Source organism: Phragmites australis, chromosome 17 (assembly GCF_958298935.1).
Source record: "Phragmites australis chromosome 17, lpPhrAust1.1, whole genome shotgun sequence".
NCBI classification, from domain to species: Eukaryota; Viridiplantae; Streptophyta; class Magnoliopsida; order Poales; family Poaceae; genus Phragmites; species Phragmites australis.
This window is the reverse complement of record NC_084937.1, coordinates 24,962,732-24,983,363: the sequence shown is the minus strand read 5'-3', so window position 1 is coordinate 24,983,363 and position 20,632 is coordinate 24,962,732. Positions and strand designations below refer to the sequence as shown.

The 20,632-nt window shown below is 47.1% G+C and overlaps 3 protein-coding genes and 1 non-coding gene across 6 annotated transcripts; 1 reads left to right on the top strand and 3 right to left on the bottom strand.

The window, feature by feature from the left end:
* Positions 1-3,677: 3,677 nt before the first annotated feature.
* LOC133897008 (varicose-related protein-like) lies at positions 3,678-5,761 on the bottom strand. Its single transcript, XM_062337610.1, has 7 exons — positions 5,591-5,761; positions 5,196-5,510; positions 5,011-5,109; positions 4,766-4,924; positions 4,566-4,694; positions 4,282-4,422; positions 3,678-4,158 (listed from the first exon to the last, which is right to left on the bottom strand). Exons 1-7 carry the CDS (start codon positions 5,759-5,761, stop codon positions 3,826-3,828), a joined length of 1,347 nt encoding a protein of 448 aa, XP_062193594.1. The 3' UTR covers positions 3,678-3,825.
* Positions 5,762-9,721: 3,960 nt separating this feature from the next.
* On the top strand, positions 9,722-11,747 carry LOC133897007 (BTB/POZ domain-containing protein At1g55760-like). Its single transcript, XM_062337609.1, has 3 exons — positions 9,722-9,868; positions 11,052-11,627; positions 11,727-11,747. The coding sequence occupies exons 1-3, from the start codon at positions 9,722-9,724 to the stop codon at positions 11,745-11,747; spliced, it is 744 nt and encodes a 247-aa protein (XP_062193593.1).
* A 500-nt stretch (positions 11,748-12,247) lies between these two features.
* Positions 12,248-19,946, bottom strand: LOC133896570 (subtilisin-like protease SBT5.4). 3 transcript variants are annotated; one of them, XM_062337166.1, is made up of 10 exons: positions 19,716-19,946; positions 19,400-19,613; positions 19,116-19,280; positions 17,758-17,875; positions 14,274-14,805; positions 14,090-14,187; positions 13,739-13,984; positions 13,456-13,570; positions 13,121-13,334; positions 12,248-13,040 (listed from the first exon to the last, which is right to left on the bottom strand). In XM_062337166.1, exons 1-10 carry the CDS (start codon positions 19,815-19,817, stop codon positions 12,430-12,432), a joined length of 2,415 nt encoding a protein of 804 aa, XP_062193150.1. In that variant the 5' UTR covers positions 19,818-19,946; the 3' UTR covers positions 12,248-12,429. The 3 variants fall into 3 exon arrangements, with proteins under 3 accessions (XP_062193150.1, XP_062193151.1, XP_062193152.1); XM_062337167.1 differs by having other exon boundaries at positions 19,396-19,613; positions 19,716-19,927; XM_062337168.1 differs by having other exon boundaries at positions 19,456-19,613; positions 19,716-19,927.
* On the bottom strand, positions 13,623-13,696 carry TRNAI-AAU (transfer RNA isoleucine (anticodon AAU)). The gene has a single exon. It is a non-coding gene; the product is annotated as a tRNA-Ile (tRNA).
* Positions 19,947-20,632: the final 686 nt, after the last annotated feature.

The window sequence follows — 20,632 nt, the reverse complement described above, 5'->3', positions numbered from 1 at the left end:
GCTCGTCGCCATCGGCATCGTCTTCGGCTTCGGCGTCTACACCCGCGGCTTCCACAAGCTCACCAGCAACATCCACCTCCAAGACGGCGGGTCCTTCCGCGCCCACAACCACCTCGTCCCGCCGCCGCCGCCGTACTAGAAGTCGAAGACCTCCGAGATCTAGGGCTTGCCTGGGGATTCGACCGCCACCGCCCTCCATGGACAACTACAACCGCCTGTAAAAAAAAGGAAAGGAATCTCGGAAGTTGCCTACTACACTTTGGTTCTAACCAATCCATTCGATTGATTACTAGTGTAATTTGGTCTCTTGTGATTGAGCGACGCCAATTGATTGAGGCTTGCTTATCTTGCTTCGTGTTGATTTGTTAACTCTTGCCCTGCCCGCGCGGCGTCACTTTGGGCGTGTTGTTGATTACTCCACCAATTCGATAAGCGTTTGATAAGAAGCCGGGGCACATGACGGTCGGAGTTGGTTGGTTTGGCGATCTGAAATTTTCTGGCCTCTGGCGCCGCTCCACCATGTGGGTGAGTGGGTTTGGCTTGTTGGCAGGCACACGAACCCACGAACTGCACCCACTACAATGCCACAATGAGATGTTTAGGGTGTGTTTAATTACCTGAATTCTCACGGTCTGGTTTGATGAATTCGTATAACACATATAATCTTATAACAAATATGTTTGGTTACTTTACCTACCATTTCTGTTTATACGAGCAGATACAAATATACAGTCTCATACAGACTGATATATTTATCAGTGTTATAAAATTATCTTCATACAAGTAATTGATTACATTATCAATCCTTGTATTCGCTCATACGATTTTAGATTCAGTCAAACAAATAAAAAATCAACTTAACTTGTCCAGTAGATACAATAAATCAAATATTCTTCTTTTCAACACATATGACTCCACTCAATCTGTTTTCGCTCAGCCTGCTTATACTATATAGCTCTACAAAACCCGTCTGTTTTCGCTCAGCCTGCTTATACTATATAGCTCTACAAAACCCCGTTCAGAAGATGCTTGTCCAGTAGATACAATCAATCAAATATTCTTCTTTTCAACACATATGACTCCATTCAGTCTGTTTTCGCTCAGCCTGTTTATACTATATAGCTCTACAAAACCCCGTTCAGAAGATGCTTGTAAAAAAAATCAGATTTTTTCTCAACAACTGCAGTAGCACATAAGTTTAGGAGAGGATAAGTGCTTAATTAAGTATTAATGTTTATATTAGTACTAATAAAATAGCTAAATATATTTAAATACATGTAATCTTTATTTATATTAAAGATTATAATTTTATATAGATGTTTAAAACTCTTTTTCTTTAGTACCTAGCCATAAGCACCTCGTATCCTTCGTGCCCTCGAGAGTCAACCGCTGGTTCGCCACAGAAAAAGTGGAGAGTGGCGTTTACGCCAATCCACTCATGCGTGATTGCGTTCTGTACTACTCTGACGATGAGTGGAATCGGTGGCAAATCAAAAGGCGGTTTTGTTGACTTGCACGTCCCACTTTGCAACGGCTGCACCTACGTTACGCTGGTGCCATTGCCCAATCATGTGTCCAGCAATGAAGTGGCGTGGCTAATCAAGCTGGACTGGAATTAGGAGAAAAAAAAGTTCACATCAGGGCACTGCCACTCACGGCCCATTTCCCTTTCTCTTGTGCGTGCGCTCACGGGTAGTCTCTTTCCCCGAGTGCGTGTAGAGCAGGCTCCATTTTCGTATCTCTCCAGCACATCGCTGTACGCCGATAACACACAGCGATCTTCCTTGCCCCAGTCAACGGCCTCGGGGTGTGCAGGCCTAAGGACATGAACGGCCTCGGGGTGCATGATCTCGTCAAGCTCGGCCGAGCACACGGAGCACTCCGTCTTCACTGGTCATGGCCTGCATGGTGCTCTACGCACAGGCCATGGGTTGGTCCGGAACTGCCCTGCACCGAGACAGATATGGCGTTCTTCCACGATCTCACCACGGTCCAGGTCGGTGATGGCCGCGCTGCCGACTTCTGGTCCAGTTCTTGGATTCATGGCAAGGGCGCCCCGCGCCTCTTCGCAGACGCGAGGCCGCAACGACGCACGGTGCGTGTGGCGCTGTAGGACGCGGCTGGTGGATCTCCGACATATATAAGAAACCGCATCCAGCCGACTCGCCTGCTTGGATTCATTCACCTATGGGGTGTGCCATCCAGGACGTGGACCCTGCTGGACAGGCCGGACACAGTCACCTGGACGGCCTCCGCGATGGCGTGTACTCGGCGGACTCTGCATACAGGCACAATTCGCCGGCTGCATGCGCACGGGTCGACTTCACAGATTTGGTGTGGGAGGGCGACGCCGCGCATCAAATTCTTCGCTTGGCTGCTGCTTGTCCAACGGCGGGTCTACACGACCGACCGACTTATGCGTCGCGGATGGCCAAACTCTTACTTGTGGCCCCTCTGCATCCGAAACCTCGAGACGATCGAACATCTCTTCGTCCCTTGCCCTTCCTTAGTGCGGCTGTGGTCTCAAGTGGCTGCTTGGTCTCGCTCTCGCCTCGATGGGCTTGACTTCGCCACTGGTGGAGCGGATGTGCCTCGTCGGCTCCCCTGGGCGCCGGCCGCGAGATGAGGAGCATCCTCCTCCTTGCATTATGGCATATTAATCGGCGTATCTTCAACAACAAGGTTGTAAGCCGAGCTTAGCTCGGTTGGTACCGTCTTCCGGCGAGGAGCGGACCCGCCCGGGCTTGAACCCAAGCACACGCACGCTGGAGAATCGCCCTTTTGCGGCCGCGTCCCAACCCCTGGCAGCCGTCGGTTGTCCCCTGAGGTGCTCTCAACCCTCTATGCTGAGGGTGTGGATCTCGACTGTGAAAAAAAGGACATATGTGGCGTGATCTTGACTTTTATCAAGGATGAATTCAATCTCTGAGTGGTGATTGGAGCCAAAGTCACCATCACCGTCCAATCCATGTCCCCGTATAGTTTGTTCTTTCATACTTTCTCTATCCAAAAATATAGAGCATATTAAGATTTTAAAAAGTATTTAAAAGTATTTTTTAATCATTAATTTATTTTATAATATATTATCAATTGCTACAAAATCAATTTCGTATTAAAAGATTTATAAAATACGGATTTATTGATATAATTTTTTATATTAAAATATACGTACAATTTAACTAATTGTTAGTTAAAATTTACAAAGTTTGACTTTTTAAATATTAATACGCCTTATATTTTGGAGGCGTGCCGCCACCGTAGCTAATATTTATGTAGTCCTTGCAGCGACGAGAAGCCCAACAAAATGACGAAAAGGAAGTTACACATCGTGTATACATCTCATGAAAAAAAATCATGGTCTACACCACACCCCCCACCCCCACCCCTGCCTCTACGGCTCTACCCCGACCACCTAATTAACCACAAGAGGTCATCGCCCCTATAAAGCCTGGTAAACCCTAGTCTTAATCAAGATCTTTTGCTATATTAGGTAAGTGTTCAAGTAGTAGACATTCACCAGTTAGCAAAAGCCAAAAAACATGAGAAACATTTCATACTCATTCATGTTTTGACAAACGGAGAGAATTGCGTGGGCTCTCGGAAAGAAAAGTTTATCAGAGTCACTTTCTACAGCATTTTGCATGACACTATACATCTAAATCTCAATATATGCCGGACTATACAGTCTCATTTCTGCACTCTGCCGTAGTATCACACCCTTTAACAGTACTGCAACTAAGCCGTATTACATCCAGTAACAGTACAACATTGCACTCAGCCATATCACATCCTGTACCGTGTAGTATCAATACTATGCCCATATATCTACCATGCCTCGTTGTACCTTCTTGCTATCTCGTTCGCTACACATAGCCTCTGCAGATTCTGTAGGATGTGTACAAGTACACCCCGGCTGACTCGATGAGCCCTCAGGACTGGCTGGCCAAGTAAAGAGTGATAGACTTTATCGATAGCTGCACTGAGATGAGGCAAAATGGAAGCATCCCCCGGGTCAATCACACTAGCAGCAATTACCATCCAACTAAGCTTCTGAGAAGTATCTGTGGCCAGGTCAGATGATAACCGTAGCAGTAGCAACAGAACTGCTTGTTGGCTCACAGGGAGCGGTACCAAGGAAAATAGCGAATCCAAATCAACCTGCGAAAGGAGACAATAAAAGAGGTCAAATTTATGTCTTGTTCTTTTTCTTTTAAAAATGCGTTATGCCCACACAGACCAAGGCATCCTTATTGGATACATGCACTTATATATTTAGCATACCTGACGACATAGCCAATCAAGAATAGACGCACTCCCCGTTTCGAGGGTATTTAAAAATGCCTCCTCATATCTTTTTTCCTTCATTAATTGACTCAATGTTTTCTTCATCTCCATATCATTATCATCAGGACTGTAAGAATTCTGTCAAAACTCAAAAGTACAAGAGTTAGGCAATTTATCGAGGGTTCGCAGTGGCTTGCAGCTAGGGTTGGTGAGGTGTGTGCAACCGAGACACAGGGGCAAAAATAGGACAAAGTTGTGTCAACGCAGACTATAACAATTACCTTCAGTGGGACGTTTGTATTAACAGATTCTGATGCACCAAGCTTTGCTTCTGCTAGAGCTACAAATCCCTTTTGGGCATCCCTCAAATTAGCCAAAAGACTTGGGAGTGATCTCAGGGGCTCTTCAATCTGAGGACAATAATAAGTTATCAGCAAATCATCACACAACGATTAGCTATAAGTATGAAAAAGATTATTACATCTGCAATAGCAGGTGCAATGGAATGTGGCAGGTTGGACAATTTCTGAATGTATTCATCTATATTTCCTTCAATTCTTTCTCCAATTCGCCTACATATTTCATCAAGTGCACTCGGAAACTCAGATATTGGTACATCAAAGCATTGCCTGCATAACTCCTGCAAGAATTATTTGGATGGCACAACAAGTTATTCTCGACCCCAACAAGTTTAAACTCCCGTAACAAGATTTAACAGATTCTCACCTCAAGAGTTTCTTTGCAAGAGATCTTAACCGCTTGTGTCAGGGTCCCTTCTAACTTCATTAAGATAGTTTCTTCGACAAGTTCTTCTACTTTAACATTCTGCAACATTTTTTAATGAACTTTGCTACATAGAAATAAGTCGTAGAATCTCCAAGTAACAAGATAGAAACAATCTAAAAATAGACCTGGAATGCCTGAGCAGTTGCCGAACAAATAGCAGAGACACTTGTTTCCTCTATAGAAGGTATCGCTTCGGCAACAATGCTCTTAACATTTTCTTTGACAATTTTCTGAACAAAATTTAGATACTTGTTGAGCTCTTCCATTTCAGCCAATGTTGCCTCATGGGATGGAGAAAGCTTCAGTTCAGCCCATTTAGTATCAACAATCGGAGCAAACTGTTTTTCAGACCATGTAGTATCATCCTTTTCATCTTCAGTTGAATTTTCCATCCAACTCACTGTTGAAGCTGAGCCCATTTCTTTAACAATACGTAGCATCTAGAATAACAAATAAAGATTGCAACCTATGATAAGGAAGTTCTGTAACATTTATAGAAATAGGTAGGAAAACTGAATACATGTGTCATCATATCATGTATCTGTATAAGGGATCCGTTCACTCGAACAAAATAATCTCTGATAGAAGATACATCGTCAGATGTCACACATTTGGCATTTGGAGACGGCTCGTCATCTGCAGAGATAATGAGAAAAGCAGTTGTAGTGTAACCAAGGTAATAATAGCACATATGACATATTGGGCCAATACTGCTGCCATTGTTATATCAGGTGTTGCAGTCTAATTGCATTTCCTTTTAAGATCAGGAGCAGTTTTCTTAGGAAGAGAAATCCTCTCTATAAACATGTGTATAATTTGATGTGGGGATTAATCCTAGGCTTATTTTATTGTCATCTTACATTAAAAAAAAAGTGGAGAAAAATAGCTTTCCAAGGCACTCGTTGTATAGACCATCAGATCCCTCTTTTGTGGCTCACACACACCTTTAGATTGATTTATGCTTTCATACATATACCGATTAAATTTAGTAAGCCATCAGTGTGTTCCACTGTTCCCATATAAACTCAAACAACTACAATTAAATTTTAGGAGACAATTCTGATCCGTATGGAGTCATGGTTAACATATGGTTGAGCTTATCCTCCTAAATATTGTATTTCATCAGATTTTTTACCTAATTAAATATCAGTAGCTTTCTTCCAAAAAGTGAAAAGAAAAGCATCAACAAAGTGAGCTGATAAACACAAGGAGGTATCATCTTGCAATTTGGAAGCAAGGAGCCTATTAGGCCACATAAACTGCTTCTACCATAGAATCACTAATTCAGATTGTGCATGGCACAGTATAGAGGAATAAGACAGAAATTCTTCAACTTTCATGTTCAGATCTCAGAAGTGTACTTCCTCAAATAACTTTGAGAAAAGAAAACAGATGAAGTGCGAGTGTGCAAACATGTAAACAGTACAGATAGCCAGGAAAGCAAGAGCAGCACAACACAACAGGTAGTTAACAACTTAGCATACACTTCTTATCTGAAGATGTCTGCAACGAGGATGGCCATGGGGCCACAGATTTTTCATTCAGATAACTTGTGAGGCCAGTTCCAGGGCTATTTTCATTATGTTTAGCAGAGGGAATACTAGGAATGGTGCATTCAGAACCTGCGTAAAACCACAAGACAATATTCAATGCCAACGAATAAAATCATTTTGCTGTACACATTTACAAGATAATGATATGAGATCTAATGTAACTAGTAAGAGCCTAAAATGATTTTTAAGTATACTGTTTTTGTTAGCACTCAGAAGGTATGTTCTAAGCCAAGGATAAAAACAAACATACAGTAACCAATCAAAGTCCAATTTCAGTCAGTGGTGATACTATGCACCTGCACAAATACAACACTTTGGGTACTGGGAATAATCACTTATCAACAGCCATGTATTAGCATGGATGGATCCACCAACCTTTCTTTTCTTTATCTGACTTCAGACCAATACTAGAAGCAATGCAGTAACAATGGATTTGATCTAGGGGAGAGTACATTCAGAAAACTCACGTGCTATGAACATGTTCATTGTTTATGATTTGTTTTCATTTCCTTGATAACATTCATTTTTAGGAGTAACTAATTACATGCATGGTCTTGACCATGTAGGCATGCTTATGCATCCACGGACCCAGGCGTAGCCTTATTTCATCTTTCATTGGGATGAGCTTGTCAGTCATTATCATAATACATCATATCTAAGAAGTAATTCAATAACCCAGTGGCATTATCAATGTTAAATCCACAAGGTACCAATAAGGCTACCTCTCCAAACGACAGTAGGTGCCACTCCTAATGACAATGGATAGTTTCAACAAAACAGGAAATGATCTGTTTTAACAACATGCAGTCCCATGCGAACATTTTTTATATTACCTACCATTATTAACACTGCCCTTACAGGATCAACTTATTAAACAACAAAATGACTAGTTCATAGCTAGTAGAGGAGTATTCAGAAATTATTCCGAAGTACCTTGACAGAAGCCGATGTTCTCTGTCTCTTCGGAATTCGCACTTCCTCCACCATCACTATGATAAGATACCTGACTCGTGTTGATTTTGATGGGGGAGACAAGCTTGGGCTTCGGACTCACAGGCACAGCACGCATAGGGCGGAATCTGAGGGCACCTGCAGAGAGGAGCGCAGAGTTTGGCCATGGCCTCGATTTCTGGACTCGGCGATCGCAGGGCTTGGAGTGCGCGCTGGAGGAGGGGTCGTCGATGCAGCCGACGCCGGCGCCCTCGTGAGACTTCGCTGGTGGGTTCGCGGTCGATTTAACGAATCGAGAGGTGGTGAGGCGCGAACGCGGTTGCCTGCCGAAGTTGAGCGCGACCAAAGTTGTGTGTACCGGAGGGTCGGGGTTGCGCCCGTAGTGCCCGTAGGAGAAGTTGCAGCCCACCCCGGAGCGGCGGCGGCGCTCGAGGGGGTTAAGGTGGTTGCTTGAGAGGTAGCGGGCCACACCGGAGCGGCGCTCGAGGGGGTTAATGTGGTTGCCTTCGCCGTCGCCGCCGCCGCCGCCTCCTCTCCCTCCGCCGGATTCCATGGCTGCTTATCCTCGAAACCTAGTGTTTGGGGCTAAGGTCTCGGGAGCGTGCTGCATGGAGCGGACGCGGAGCGGCAACGGCAGCGCGGCGGAAATGAGGACGACGAGAGGGGGCGAGGCGGTTACGCGAGGTTCATATAGGGCGGTGCTGGTGGTGGACCTAGTGGTGGGCGATGGGGAGGGAGCGGCACGTGAGGCGCGTCGCGCTCGGGCCCGGTGGCATGTTCGGAGGGTCGGTCCACGGAACTAGGAGCCGGGCCGGGCGTCGGAGGATGAGGAGGAGGAGGAGCAAGCCGCTATAGTTGCGAGGCTGACTCTTTTTGAAACCGCGGTCGTTGCGGGCAGGTGTCGGACGGCAACGTGGCTTTTCACATGTAAATTCCACTGTCCCGTAAAAAATTCTAAATTATCACATATCTAATATACCTGACAATCATCAACAAAAACTATAACATTATTACGACATAACTGAAAAAATCATGTTAAACTATATGTATAATGCAAAATTCATTACAAACGTAGTCTAATATGTAATCCATACTGCAACAACATATTCTCAATTCGTTACATCAAACACATCTAAATTTTACATCTATCATATCAATTATAACTACATTATATCTAAATCCTACATCTAATACCTAACATATGTCTAAATACTGCATCTAATTGTTAAAATATACATACAAACATGATTAAATTACTAAACTATATCTAACATAATTCTAAAACTAGATATACATTTTAACCTATTTTAAATGGCTATCCTATCAGATTTGTAAAAAAAAATATAGATATAACATATAACCTATGTTAAAAACTAACACTAGTTGCTATCCTACCGGATATGATAAAAAACATAGAAAAAATTTACCTATTTTTTTGTCAGGACTTCGTGTACAAATCTCCCTCCACTCCTCTCTTCTCTCATCTCAGCTGAGTGGGAGTGAAATGGGGCGCTGATGTCGGCATAGCCGGTCGTGCCAGTCTGAATGGGCGAGACTTTTGGTGGACCCGTGCAGTGTCACAGCTACAAAGGTCTCACTCGTTTAGCGAGCGAGTTCACCCACTGAACAAGCGAGATCTGCATTTTTTTTTTATTAAATATGCTAGCAGTTGGAGTTCAGAAGGTCTCATCCGTTAATGTTGAAATATATATATAAATATAAAATTTCTCTTCATTGCGGCCGGCCGGCCGGCTGAATATTACATGGGCCCTGATGGGCCTGTAAGATTTGTAGCTGGCAGCCATACAAGAAAGCGTTTTCAATCTTAACCATAAAAGGTAAAAACAAGGGCCAGGATGAAGCAACGGCACAGGCCAGGATGAAGCAACGGCACAGCTGGGCCTTTACGAGTTGCTTCCACATAAGAGACAGAGTTGCCCCCAAATCAATACGAGTATCTGCCTCCCGCACGCGTCGCCGCCGCCAGAGCACGCAGGGTGGTAGATCCGCCCCTGCAATTGCTTAGATTGATTACAATTTTTTCCTGTTGCTGTTGTTTTTTCAGTACCATAATCTCAGCGGGACTCTAGGTGTATCCACCTCAACAAGTAAGAAAGGAATAAGAATTGCCAATTGGAAAACAGGCTATGTCTCGGCTTGATGTCAAAACTGAAGGGCGCTTTGTGCAGTGGGAGGTTGGGTACCTTGAATGCTACACAGAATCAAATCCCTTTATAACCGGAATATGGAGATGGTACTGCCCCACTCTTCTTTTTAGTACATTCCAGAATTCTGTAAGTTTAGATGAGGCTGGAAACCAATAAAAGGTTTATTTTTTTCTTCAGTGCCTTGCTCTTGCGAAGCCCTATCCTTGGGAAGTGTGGCACTCCTTCAGATCTTACCTTTTTTTAAAAGAATTTTAAAATTGTCGTATGAATTTTAAAATCTTGCTCGTTTGCGTTGATGAAGGGTATATATTGTTCACTGGTTCATGCAGTACCATAATGCTAGATGACATGTTATGTGAGAGCACTGTTAGTGCAATGGCCGGTGAAAGTGGGAAAGTTATGATCTGGGGTTTTCGTGTTATTAATATTGCTGCTTAGGACTGAAATGCCGCAAGTTAGGATGTTTTAGCAAGAACATAAAGTTTGGATTTCTGGTTTCGCTCCAGTTTAGAACTAAACTAATCGATTTGTAAGAATACCTAGCTTCGTAATTGTTACAGGTTTGAGGCCCTCTGTAGCATATTAACCTGCTGGCTTCTCATTTGAATATTCAGACATTTTGTGAGGGAAACCTAGAATAAGAGAAATATAAAAAAATATTAGCAAGTCATAACACTTCAATCTAGGATTGATGGGCTTGTAAGTTATAAGCTGAACTGCTGAAGTTATAACCTACAGGAAGCATTTTCTTTTCAACTTATATTCATTAAGTCAAATTCTTCCACTAGAATCCTTTGTTAAACTGAAAAGCAGTGAGAAGTAATTTTTAATTTTAAAAGTTGAAGAGAAATTTATTTTGCTTATTGGAGAATCTATAGGTAGACTAAAAAGTAAAAACATGCCTTAAGCAGAACAAACTGTACCTGAAGCATAAGCATAAAGCCATCGACTATCCCATATTCCCATATAAATCTATACTTCGATATTGATGGTTGATGCTAACCACTGAATCAACCATTTGATTCCTATCAGTCTTCTGTGTCTGAACTAAAAAGTTAGCATTATCACGTATAATGGTTCAAGAAACGAGTAAAAGCCAATGTTTTTGGTCTATAAATTAGGATTAAATTAATAACAGATGGTATTGATGAAAATTGCAATAACATTGATACAACTGGAATAAAATTGATATTATATTACCCCTGTATGGAAACTGAAAAGAAAAACAATATATTCAACTGATCATGTCATTTAAATCACAAGTAGGAATTGAAATAACAAGTAATAAGTCTTTTCTGTTGCATCACAGGGCGGTGACCCAGTCTCAATTTGGACTTCCTACACAATGAAGTTGTCGCCTGAGCAGGCCACATCGTCCGGGTTTGCCTGCATGTTGCAAGAAGGCATCCTCACTGACATCGCCATCAACACCGCTGATGGAAGCATTAGGGTCCACAGTGCTGTCTTGGCTGCCCGTTCACCAGTGTTCCGGAGCATGTTTTCACACAATCTCAAGGAGAAACAGCTCTCGGCGGTCGACATCTCCGACATGTCCTTCGACGAGTGCCAAGCCTTTGTCAACTACATGTACGATAATTTACATGAGAAAGAGTTCACTGCTCATCGACTTGCCCTCCTTGGAGCCGCGGATAAGTATGACGTCCCCGGCCTCAAAGTGATCTGCCTTGATAGCCTGTTGCAGGACATCGAGACGGAGAACTTGATCGAAAGGCTTGAGGTGGCACACCTTTACCAGCTATCAGAGCTCAAGAGGAGCTGCATAAGGTTGCTTGTGGACTTCAGGAAGTTGTATGAGATTCATGACGATTTCAATGAGTTCATCAAGACGGCAGACAAGGACCTTGTCGTTGAAATCCTGCAATATGTTCTTGGTTTCAATGACGATTCACGACGATTCTTTTTTTATATATAAGAATCGTGTACTGACACATCCCTATTTAAATTTAATATTATCTCACACTAGGTTTATGAGGAGACATTTTGAACGTACATCTCCTGAACGAACATGGTCTCTTGAAAGAGCAAAATAAAAAATAAAAAACGAGCTGATACGTACAAACCTCTACTTGGACTTAAGAGTCGATGGGGGTTGCAGCTGCGGCGCGACGGCAAGATGCTCCAGTGATCTCCGTGTATATGGTGCAGAGCTTCTGCCCATCGCTCCCTTGTTAATTGCAGTTTGTGAAATCCGCGCTTGCACCTGCTGTGTGATTTCACGATACAGTGCCTGGCAATACTCGAGGTGTGTATTCGATTTGGTTTCTGCGTGTGTGCTTAAGATCATTCTCTTTATTTTGGATTCTTTTCTCTATTCATATTCTCTTTATTTTTTTTCATCTCTCATAGCTTTTATTCGAAGGGATCTGTAAAAGTAAACCGTTGGACTACTGAAGTGAACGAAAATATTTTCGTGAATGGATTTTGATCCTGACGAGAATTCCTTGAAGATGATCTTATAGTTGGCGGAAGCAACGCTTCCCTTGCTTGCTCTTTCTTCAGGATGCATAGCAAATCAGGAAAACTTTACACTTCATTTTTGATACTTTGTTATCACTCCTAAGACATAAGCTGGCATAGCACAGAAGCACAGTGCAGCATTATATTGTTCTTCACCAATCCAACCTTCTTTGGTCACCGCCATATGCATGGGATCCTAACAGAGCTCATCAAGCTATCGAAAGACGACTCTTCTTCTTCCTCGTGTCGGCGACCCTCACCACAAGGGGGCTCCTCACGCGGTGCTCCCCGGCGCCGTCCGACCAGACCAGACGCCCGAACACGTACTCCCCTGGCAAGAAGAACCCTTTCTTGGCCCTGAACGTGACGGTGAACTCTTTCTCCTCCCCCGCCGCGGAGAACTCGAGCCGCCTGGGCCGCACATCCACCGCCACGCCGTGCGGCTCGGCGACCCTCGCGTCGTACGCGGTCGCGCCGGCTCCGACGTTCCTCGCCCTCCTCGTGACGGTGTGCTCTGCACCGGTGGGGGACAGGTGCGGGACCGCGACGGACGGGTAGTTGAGGTCCTCTGCCCGCGGGGCCCGCGCTGGGCACGCGCGCGGCTGGTGCTGGCCGGCGCCGGCCATGAACGTGGCGATCACCGAGGGCTTGTAGCCCAGCGCGCAGAGGAAGCCCAGGTAGTCCGTGGCGTTCGCGTCGTAGACGAGGCCCGGGTTCGCGGCGCGGCTGGGCTGTACGTGGCCGGCGCCGTAGCCGAACGGCGTCGCGCGGAGGAACGACGAGTTGCTCATCGGCTTCCTCATGTTGTCCTGCACTCGGGCTGCAAGCATGAAGCAGGCTCGTGTCAGCATGCTAGCGGTTGGCCATGTGCGGTGTGTTTGCGCTTGGAATCTCGAGTACCGGTCGTCATGATCGCCGACTTGATCGCGGCGGGGCTCCACTCGGGGTGGAGAGCCTTGAGGAGGCCGGCGATGCCAGCGACGTGCGGGCACGACATGGAGGTGCCCGACTCGGCGTTGAAGAGGACGCGGCGGCCGTCGAAGGCGAGGCCGGTCGGCCCCGCCAGGCCGGTGAAGGCCGCGAGGATGCTGACCCCCGGAGCGGTGATGTCAGGCTGATGCCAAAGACATGCATTCATCATCGGTGATTGATCGGTCACACACACCGGAGGAGGAAATCAGGAAAGAACGAAAGATTTGGAGGCAGTGTGCGCGGGAATCAAATATTGTTTGAACCTTGAGGATCTGAGGGGTGACGGTGTTGGGCCCTTGCGAGGAGAAGGCGGCCATGAAAGGCGCCGGCTTCGTGTCCAGCGCGGTGTTTGGGATGGTGATGTAGCCTGACGCAGACCTGCACGAGGAGGACCACTGGTCTTAGGCGAAAGCATAAAAAAAAACTGTTTTGGCCCATGCAGGTCTCGAACCTGCGACCTTCGCGTTATTAGCACGACGCTCTAACCAACTGAGCAAATAGGCCAGCTGAACATAGCCACAATTAAATTTTAATGAGGATAATTACCTGTTTGAATTCAGGTAGGCCGATAACGTGACTCCATCAGAATAGGTGACGTGCGTGGCCGGGAGCACGTGCGCATCGGCGATCACCTCGTTTCCGCTGGCCTCGTCGTTCGCCAGCACCAGGCCAACCCCGCCGGCCCGGCGAACGGCCTCGCCTTTCTCCACCCGCGCGTTCTTCCCACGGATGCACACGACGATCTTCCCCTCGACTTTCGCCTTGTCCAACGATCCCTCGATGCACAGTTTCCTGTAGAATCAGCAGGTGCGCAAACTTTACACGAGAGCCATGCCAGCCATCAGAAGATTAACAGCTTCAGGTCTACGGAACATTGCAAGGCTCATGCATGCTTACGCCTGCGTTGCTGTCGCATTGGTGGTTTTTGCTTCCTCTGAGCTGATCAGCCGGTAGTACTTGTTGTCAGGGAGGCGCACCGGCGAGAGACTTTGCCCCTGTCAAAATAAAATGCTGCATTTCGTCAGATGAAGTTTGGAGTAACGGGAGTCCTGAAAGATGATTTGAGGTAATCTTTACTGACTTTGATCCGCTTCTTGTTGCCGAGGACCAGGTACGCGGGGAACTCCCTGTCCATGGTGCTGGCGCCGACGGTCACGAGCCACGGCGCGGTGTTCGACACCGTGCCGGCGCCGGGGCCCGAGTTCCCGGCCGAGGAGACCACGGTGACGCCGTTCCTTACCGCGTGGAACGACCCGATGGCCACGCCGTCCCTGAAGTACTCGGCGGGAGCGCCCCCCAGCGACACGGAGAGCACGTGCACCCCGTCGTGGATGGCCGCGTCGAACGCCGCGATGATGTCGGCGTCGAAGCACTCGCTGCCGTTCACGGGGCGCCAGCACACCTTGTACGCCGCGACGTGCGCCCCCGGCGCGCCGCCCTTGGCCGTGCCGTTGCCGTACCCGAAGAGATTGGCCCTCGGCACGAACCGGCCGGCCGCCGTGGAGAGCGTGTGCGTGCCGTGCCCGTCCGTGTCCCGCGTGCTCGCCGGGTTCACCTGCTGCCCAACGGTCGCCAGGTACCCCTTGTTGAAGAACCGTGCACCGATCAGCTTCCTGCATGCAGACGTATACAATACAAGCATCATCATCTCCCTACACAATCAACTCTGCGTATCTGCTTCTCAATATGCAATCCAAGACTAATTCCCAAGCATAATAATAGCGCTTAAGGCTAATGGTCCAGTCAACGTTCCAGGAAAATCTTGCAAGCCTGAAAGAAACATAAGATCTGGTAGAAGAGCAGACCGATAAGAATGCATGGTCCATGGTTGTTCTGACCTCTGAGCATTCTCTCATGAGTGCAGTTCTTTCAGGTTTTAGCAGAGCTGCATTATAGGTTGTCGAGCTAGCGGCACCGCATGATCTTGAACCACATGATGCTTGTGCAGGAACCATGGAGTGATGGAGGCATGGACCCCCATCCAGCTCGCCGATTCGTACATTTCAAAACTTTGTGCGTGGATCGACGTGTCCTTTTGGAGCTTCTCTGAAGACACAAACCGTAGTGTTTGCTTGCTGCTTGTCGATGCCTGAAGCTGTCGCCGTGCAGCACCGAGCCGCTCAACAGGGGCGCTGGGAGAAGCGTGGGCCACGGCGAGTTTGGCACGAAGCGAGCACGATCTCCGAGAAGAGCGGGGATCATGTAATCATGGGAAAGCGCACGGCAAAGAGGACGAAATCTTTCTAGGATGGGAAGCAGGTTGGGCCCTAATCTTTGCAGAATTATGGCAGCAATCTGTGGTGGCAACAGCAAAAGGGGCTCTGCATGCCCTCACATGCGTGATTCGCAGGGCTTAACTGGTTAGAAATAGATGCACAGTTAAAAACTAGTAGTTTCTTGGATTTTTTTCATTTTGCGCCTTGCTCTTGTTGATATTTTAACCTTGCATCAAGAGACTATATTATGTAGTGCCTGAACTTCTTTCTTGGAGCATCTCCAAAAGTCCTGTTATCACAGAAGCTATCTTATTTTTGACTAGAAGGGCAAAGAAAACAGTCTCCAACAGAATCACGCCATCCCTCAATTGCCGTTCTGCCCCGAGTGCTCCCACCATCACCCTAACCAGCCCAGCACTGGACGGAGCGGCGACGGCCCCGCTCTTCCTTCCTGCTCCTAGCCACCGGGTCGTCGAGGTTGGACTCGCCGCAAAGGCGACCTCCATGCACGCTGTCGCGCAAGCTCTCCACCCCACACGATAGCTACGCGTGCCGAGGCAAGACCACGCGCGAGGCCGGTAGAGGGATGCGTCACAAAGGGATGCGAGTGACGGGTTGTGGACGACCTCCTCGAGGTTGCGCGCGTTGGATATTGGAACAGCTCAATCATTGGTTCCCCTCGCCGCTGCCGGGGCACCCTCCTCTCCTATGCGCTGCAGCTCAACCTCGGGACAAGCTATTGCATATCCTCCTCACGCCCGCCGCCCCACCCTCTGCCACTCCTGCGCATCCTCCTCAATCACCGGCGGGTGGCAGGGCCGGGAGCGGAGGCGTGTGCATGTCCATGGCTGCACCACGCCACCGCCACTGCTATGTCCAACGGCCACAACCGAAGCCACCGCCGGCAGATCTAGAGTATTCGAGCCGTAGCCGACCAAATTCGGAAGAATTCGACCCCCTCCTCTCCCGTTGCTCCGACCAATGCTTTTCTCCGCCCACCTCCGAGTCGTGCATCGCATTCTTGTCTCGCGTGGTCTCCGAGATCTAGTGGGAAGTTCACTAGCCTCTTCCGCCAAGGTTCTTAGCAACGGCAACGACTTGGGAGACTGGGAGAGATGGGGAAAAGAGAAGAGAACAGGAGTAGCAGTCTGCTCCTCTCGAGCAGACGAATGAACGGCTTGCGAATAATACTATTTTAAAAATGAGAGAATATAGAGGGTGAAATATGAATATGTTGTTGGAGTGGTGGAGTAATATGAAGAGAGAATCTTTACAGATGGTAATTCATATAGGGATATAAATGATGTATTATAGATGTGCTGTTGGAGTTGTTCTTATGCTACATAAGCCCTGTCTGAATCCAGCTTGTGAGACAACTTCTGTTGTTCCGTGGGAAAAAAAGACAGCTTCTGCTTCTCAGTACAGTATCAGCTTCTGCATACTCATAAGCTGTTGCTGAATCTTGTTGTTTGGCAACACTTACGCTATGTTCTATGAAGTTGTGGTAGAATTTTTGCCAAACAGGGCCATATATACTACAAACTAGTTATTCTGTGTGATTCTCAATCTTAATTCTTTCCACAATAGTAGCCCAATATGCCGTTTCTCTAGACTGTAAACTATATAGCTACATACCTTTTAGCACAACTCTGAAATGCAAGCCCTTTGTTTAGCATCCTACTTGAGCAGGAATCGCTCCAAAGTGTATGCAGGTATACTGATGCAAGTTGGTCGACTAAAATTAAAGCTCAGCTTGCTGCACCTAACTATTGGTTCATTTCCCATTATAACTGAGGACAGCTTGTTTTGTAAATGAAAAGATGTAAGATGCGTCAATGATTGAGTACAAGTAATAGCTTGTAGGTGAGGTTGTCCAACTAGCTCTCGGCACTTGTAACGAAGCGAGTTTGCTAAGCTCGTTTGAGTTCAATATGACAGTTTGCAGGGCAAGCCTAAGTTAGGATAAACAATTCTCTGAAACCAAAGACGGCTCTATCATATGTAACCTCTCGCTACCTGAAACCCAAGACGGCTCTATCATAGTAAACAAGTCTCTGAAGCCTAAGTTAGGTTACACAATGTTGTACCAAAACAGGAGAGCAAGCAAAGAACAGGGGTCAAAGAGACACAGTCATTGTCCTCATACGGCACAGCTTAAAAAACGCAATCAGTACAGAAACCCCACAAGGATAATGGCGTGCTTGTTTTTTTAATACTGCTGCTGCAGCTACGAGTGAGATGCAGACAGGCACACAGGTTAATGAACTGCACGGTGCCCGAGGCAGAGCCATGGCAATGGAGGGCAAAGCAAGGAGCAGGGAGCCAAAGAGAGGGACCGGGGGGACAGACCTGTTGCACCGAACCTGCGCGTCGTCAGAGGCCTGCTGGTCCTGGCAGATTCCCCGCCACCCGGCCGGCGCCGGGCCCATGCCGTCGTCGCTGAAGCTGCCGGCCTCCGGCCACACCCCTGCATGCAGTCACGCACCGGCCGGCCGGCACCGGCGCAAGACAACCCAAACCCTTGTTTAATCAGTCAGCCATGGCACTCGGGCATGGCCCGGCGAATACTGTAATATCTGCAGCCCGCGCGCACAGCAGTTGGGTGGGGACGATGGAGGGGTAGCCGAGTAGGGACTTGACTCTACATGCGGGATTCCCTGCCGCCGCCGTGCCTGTGGCACTGGCACCCCACGCACGTACGGGCAGGTGCACTGGTGCAGCAGCGAGCACCAACAGGCGCGGAAAAGCTCACGAGCGAATCCACGTAGGTGTACAGCTACGAGTATACATCTTGCTACTCCTTGCCAGCATCATTTGTCTTGCAAAAAGAATTATAACTAGTTTTTCTGGTTTATTATCACGTGAGTTTTGCTTGCTCCTTATTGAGCTGCATACATCAATCAGATCATCTAAAAACCTAAACTTATGATGGAATGATGGACAAATTATTTATACGTCAATACTCTCACGCAGGGGCAGATTCAACATGGAGGCTTGGGCGGCTTGAGCCCATACCCCTGTAAACACTTAGAGCCCCCAAGCCTTCTTATAATTTTTGGGTATGGAAGAGTAACAAGAGGAGAAAGAGGAAGAAGAAGAGAAAAAAGAGGAGATGAAGAAGAAGTTAAGCCACTGTTCTGACGAGGATAATTCACTTGTACTTGGACACTAGAACAACTAAACTTCTCTGACACCATCATTTTTTGGGGCTCCTACTATCCTACAGTAAAATCCAAACAACCTAAGCTTGAAATGCACATCAGCTCCTCCCAACTTCCCAAGTCCCAAAAGCCATCAAAACCGACGCAGACAGACAGACAGACAGCCGTTCCCACGGGGGTGCAACGGACAACTCAATCATCTGAATGCGCTGGGCACGGTTCCATCGGGACAAATTCATCGCAAGCTGCAAGCCAACGTTCGCGTCTGCGAAGATTCTGATTGCAGCCGCTGCCGCCTCTACGCATGCCTCACAAGCCAACAGAAGCATCGGCTGCACCGCATGCCTTCTCCAGCTTACACGGGATGATCTGACGCGGCAGAATTTTTGGACTCTTATTTTTGGTCTTATCAACGCACAGCTGACAGCTCTTATCAGTCTGAAGGGTTGGCACTTCAGTATCCTACATAATCAATTTCCCTACCAGATTTATTTGTGATTTATGAGCTGGTCAAGGCAGAGATTAGTTCGCTCATTGGTAGCGTACCAGTGTCCAGATTGCCGATGATGATGCCTTCGCCGAACCTCGCTTTGGCCCAGATGGAGCTGGCCCTCACCCGGCCATCCTTCTCCATCCCAAGGAACTCCCACGAGCGCGTCGTGTGCAGCCGGTGCCCCCTGTTCGGGAACACGGAGACGACGCTCGGATGCTCTGTTATTTCAAACCCCAAGTCAACCGGCCATGACCACGACGAAATTCACAAGGAAGGAAGAGCTGCGAAACACAACGGAGATCGACGACGAAGGACCGAAGAGAGAACATGCACGTACTCGAGATCTCCGCCGCCTCGTCTTCCTCCAGCGTCGCGGCGAAGCCGTTGATGTACCTGGTGTACGAGTAGAAGATGGCGTCCTTCGCCCTCTCCTCGCTGCGCAGGACGGCGCCCAGGAGCGCGTGGTGGGAGCTCCTGGCGCGCTCCTGGCTGGATGCCAGCGCGGCGCCCTCCCTGCCATGCGAGTGGCCGCCGAGGTAGACGACGTAGGACTGCAAGAAATAAGCAAAAGCAAGCAGCTTGCCATCAACAAAAACAGTAAGAATCGAACGAAGAAAAGGAGCTCAAGATTGAAGAACAGTCACTCTACTCGCCTTTTTCGCAGCAGAGGCCGGCTGCTGCAGGAGGCTGGTGGTGATCAGCAACACTAGAGCGACAAGAGCAGGGCGATTTCTCAGGGAAGATGAAGCATACATCTCCTTCCGGTGATGCTTGGACTAATAGCTGGTGATTATTAAGACGAATGGAATGGAGTGAGGATTCGAGATGCTGCAGCCTGCATTGCTGATGTGCTTGGGCACTGTTGGTTTTTTATAAGCCCACTGGGGTGGGTCGTGTCCTAACATAAAAGTAGTGGGCGCTTTCTGTTTCCCAAAAGGCCCTTTTGATGAGGAAAGGAGGAGCCTGCTTTTCAGTTATCTCCCCACTCCTGGGCTGCGATTACGCTAAAAAAAGAGCAACCTTTAGGTATGAACAATGCTAATATTTATGACTAGTTGTTTAATAAAAAAGATTGTTAAATATTTATATAAAAATTGTAATTTCTAATATAAACAAAGAATATATATATTTAAATATGATTTAATTATTTTGTTAATACTAATATAAATATAGGTGCTTAAGTAAGCATCTTACCTTTCGTCTAAGCATACGTACTTGAGAAAAAAATCTAATTTTTTCTATAAGCACGTACTCTAATCATCCCAATTGTACATACAAGTGTTTCAGCGGGAGATTGTGATAGTGTCGTCGCACTCATGGAAAACGTTAGGGCTACAGAGTAGAGTACAAACTTGAAGGGAAGGGCATTTTGGGTAATCACAAGCTGCAAATGGAAAAGGCTGGATTGGGCTGCTCAGCCAAGCAGTGTAGGGGGGCAATACTTTTTGGTCTCTTCAACAGTTGAACGGAAAGACTCCTGAATTCCTGACGAAGGTGACCCCCTGACTGACTCATCGGTCCCGTGTCATCGTTAGTTTTGCATCTTGTTTGGCAACTTGCTTCGTTTATG

Coding starts and splice junctions, on each gene's coding strand:
- LOC133897007 (XM_062337609.1), top strand. CDS start 9,722: ATGTCTCGGCTTGATGTCAAAACTGAAGGGCGCTTTGTGCAGTGGGAG. Junction 9,869..11,051: donor TTAGTACATTCCAGAATTCT/GTAAGTTTAGAT, acceptor GTTGCATCACAG/GGCGGTGACCCAGTCTCAAT. Junction 11,628..11,726: donor TCGTTGAAATCCTGCAATAT/GTTCTTGGTTTC, acceptor ATCTCACACTAG/GTTTATGAGGAGACATTTTG.
- LOC133897008 (XM_062337610.1), bottom strand. CDS start 5,761: ATGTGCTATTATTACCTTGGTTACACTACAACTGCTTTTCTCATTATC. Junction 5,110..5,195: donor CAACTGCTCAGGCATTCCAG/GTCTATTTTTAG, acceptor AAAATGTTGCAG/AATGTTAAAGTAGAAGAACT. Junction 4,695..4,765: donor TTGCACCTGCTATTGCAGAT/GTAATAATCTTT, acceptor TATTGTCCTCAG/ATTGAAGAGCCCCTGAGATC.
- LOC133896570 (XM_062337166.1), bottom strand. CDS start 19,817: ATGTATGCTTCATCTTCCCTGAGAAATCGCCCTGCTCTTGTCGCTCTA. Junction 14,806..17,757: donor GCGCAGGTTCGGTGCAACAG/GTCTGTCCCCCC, acceptor GTCTGCATGCAG/GAAGCTGATCGGTGCACGGT. Junction 13,985..14,089: donor AATGCGACAGCAACGCAGGC/GTAAGCATGCAT, acceptor CTGATTCTACAG/GAAACTGTGCATCGAGGGAT.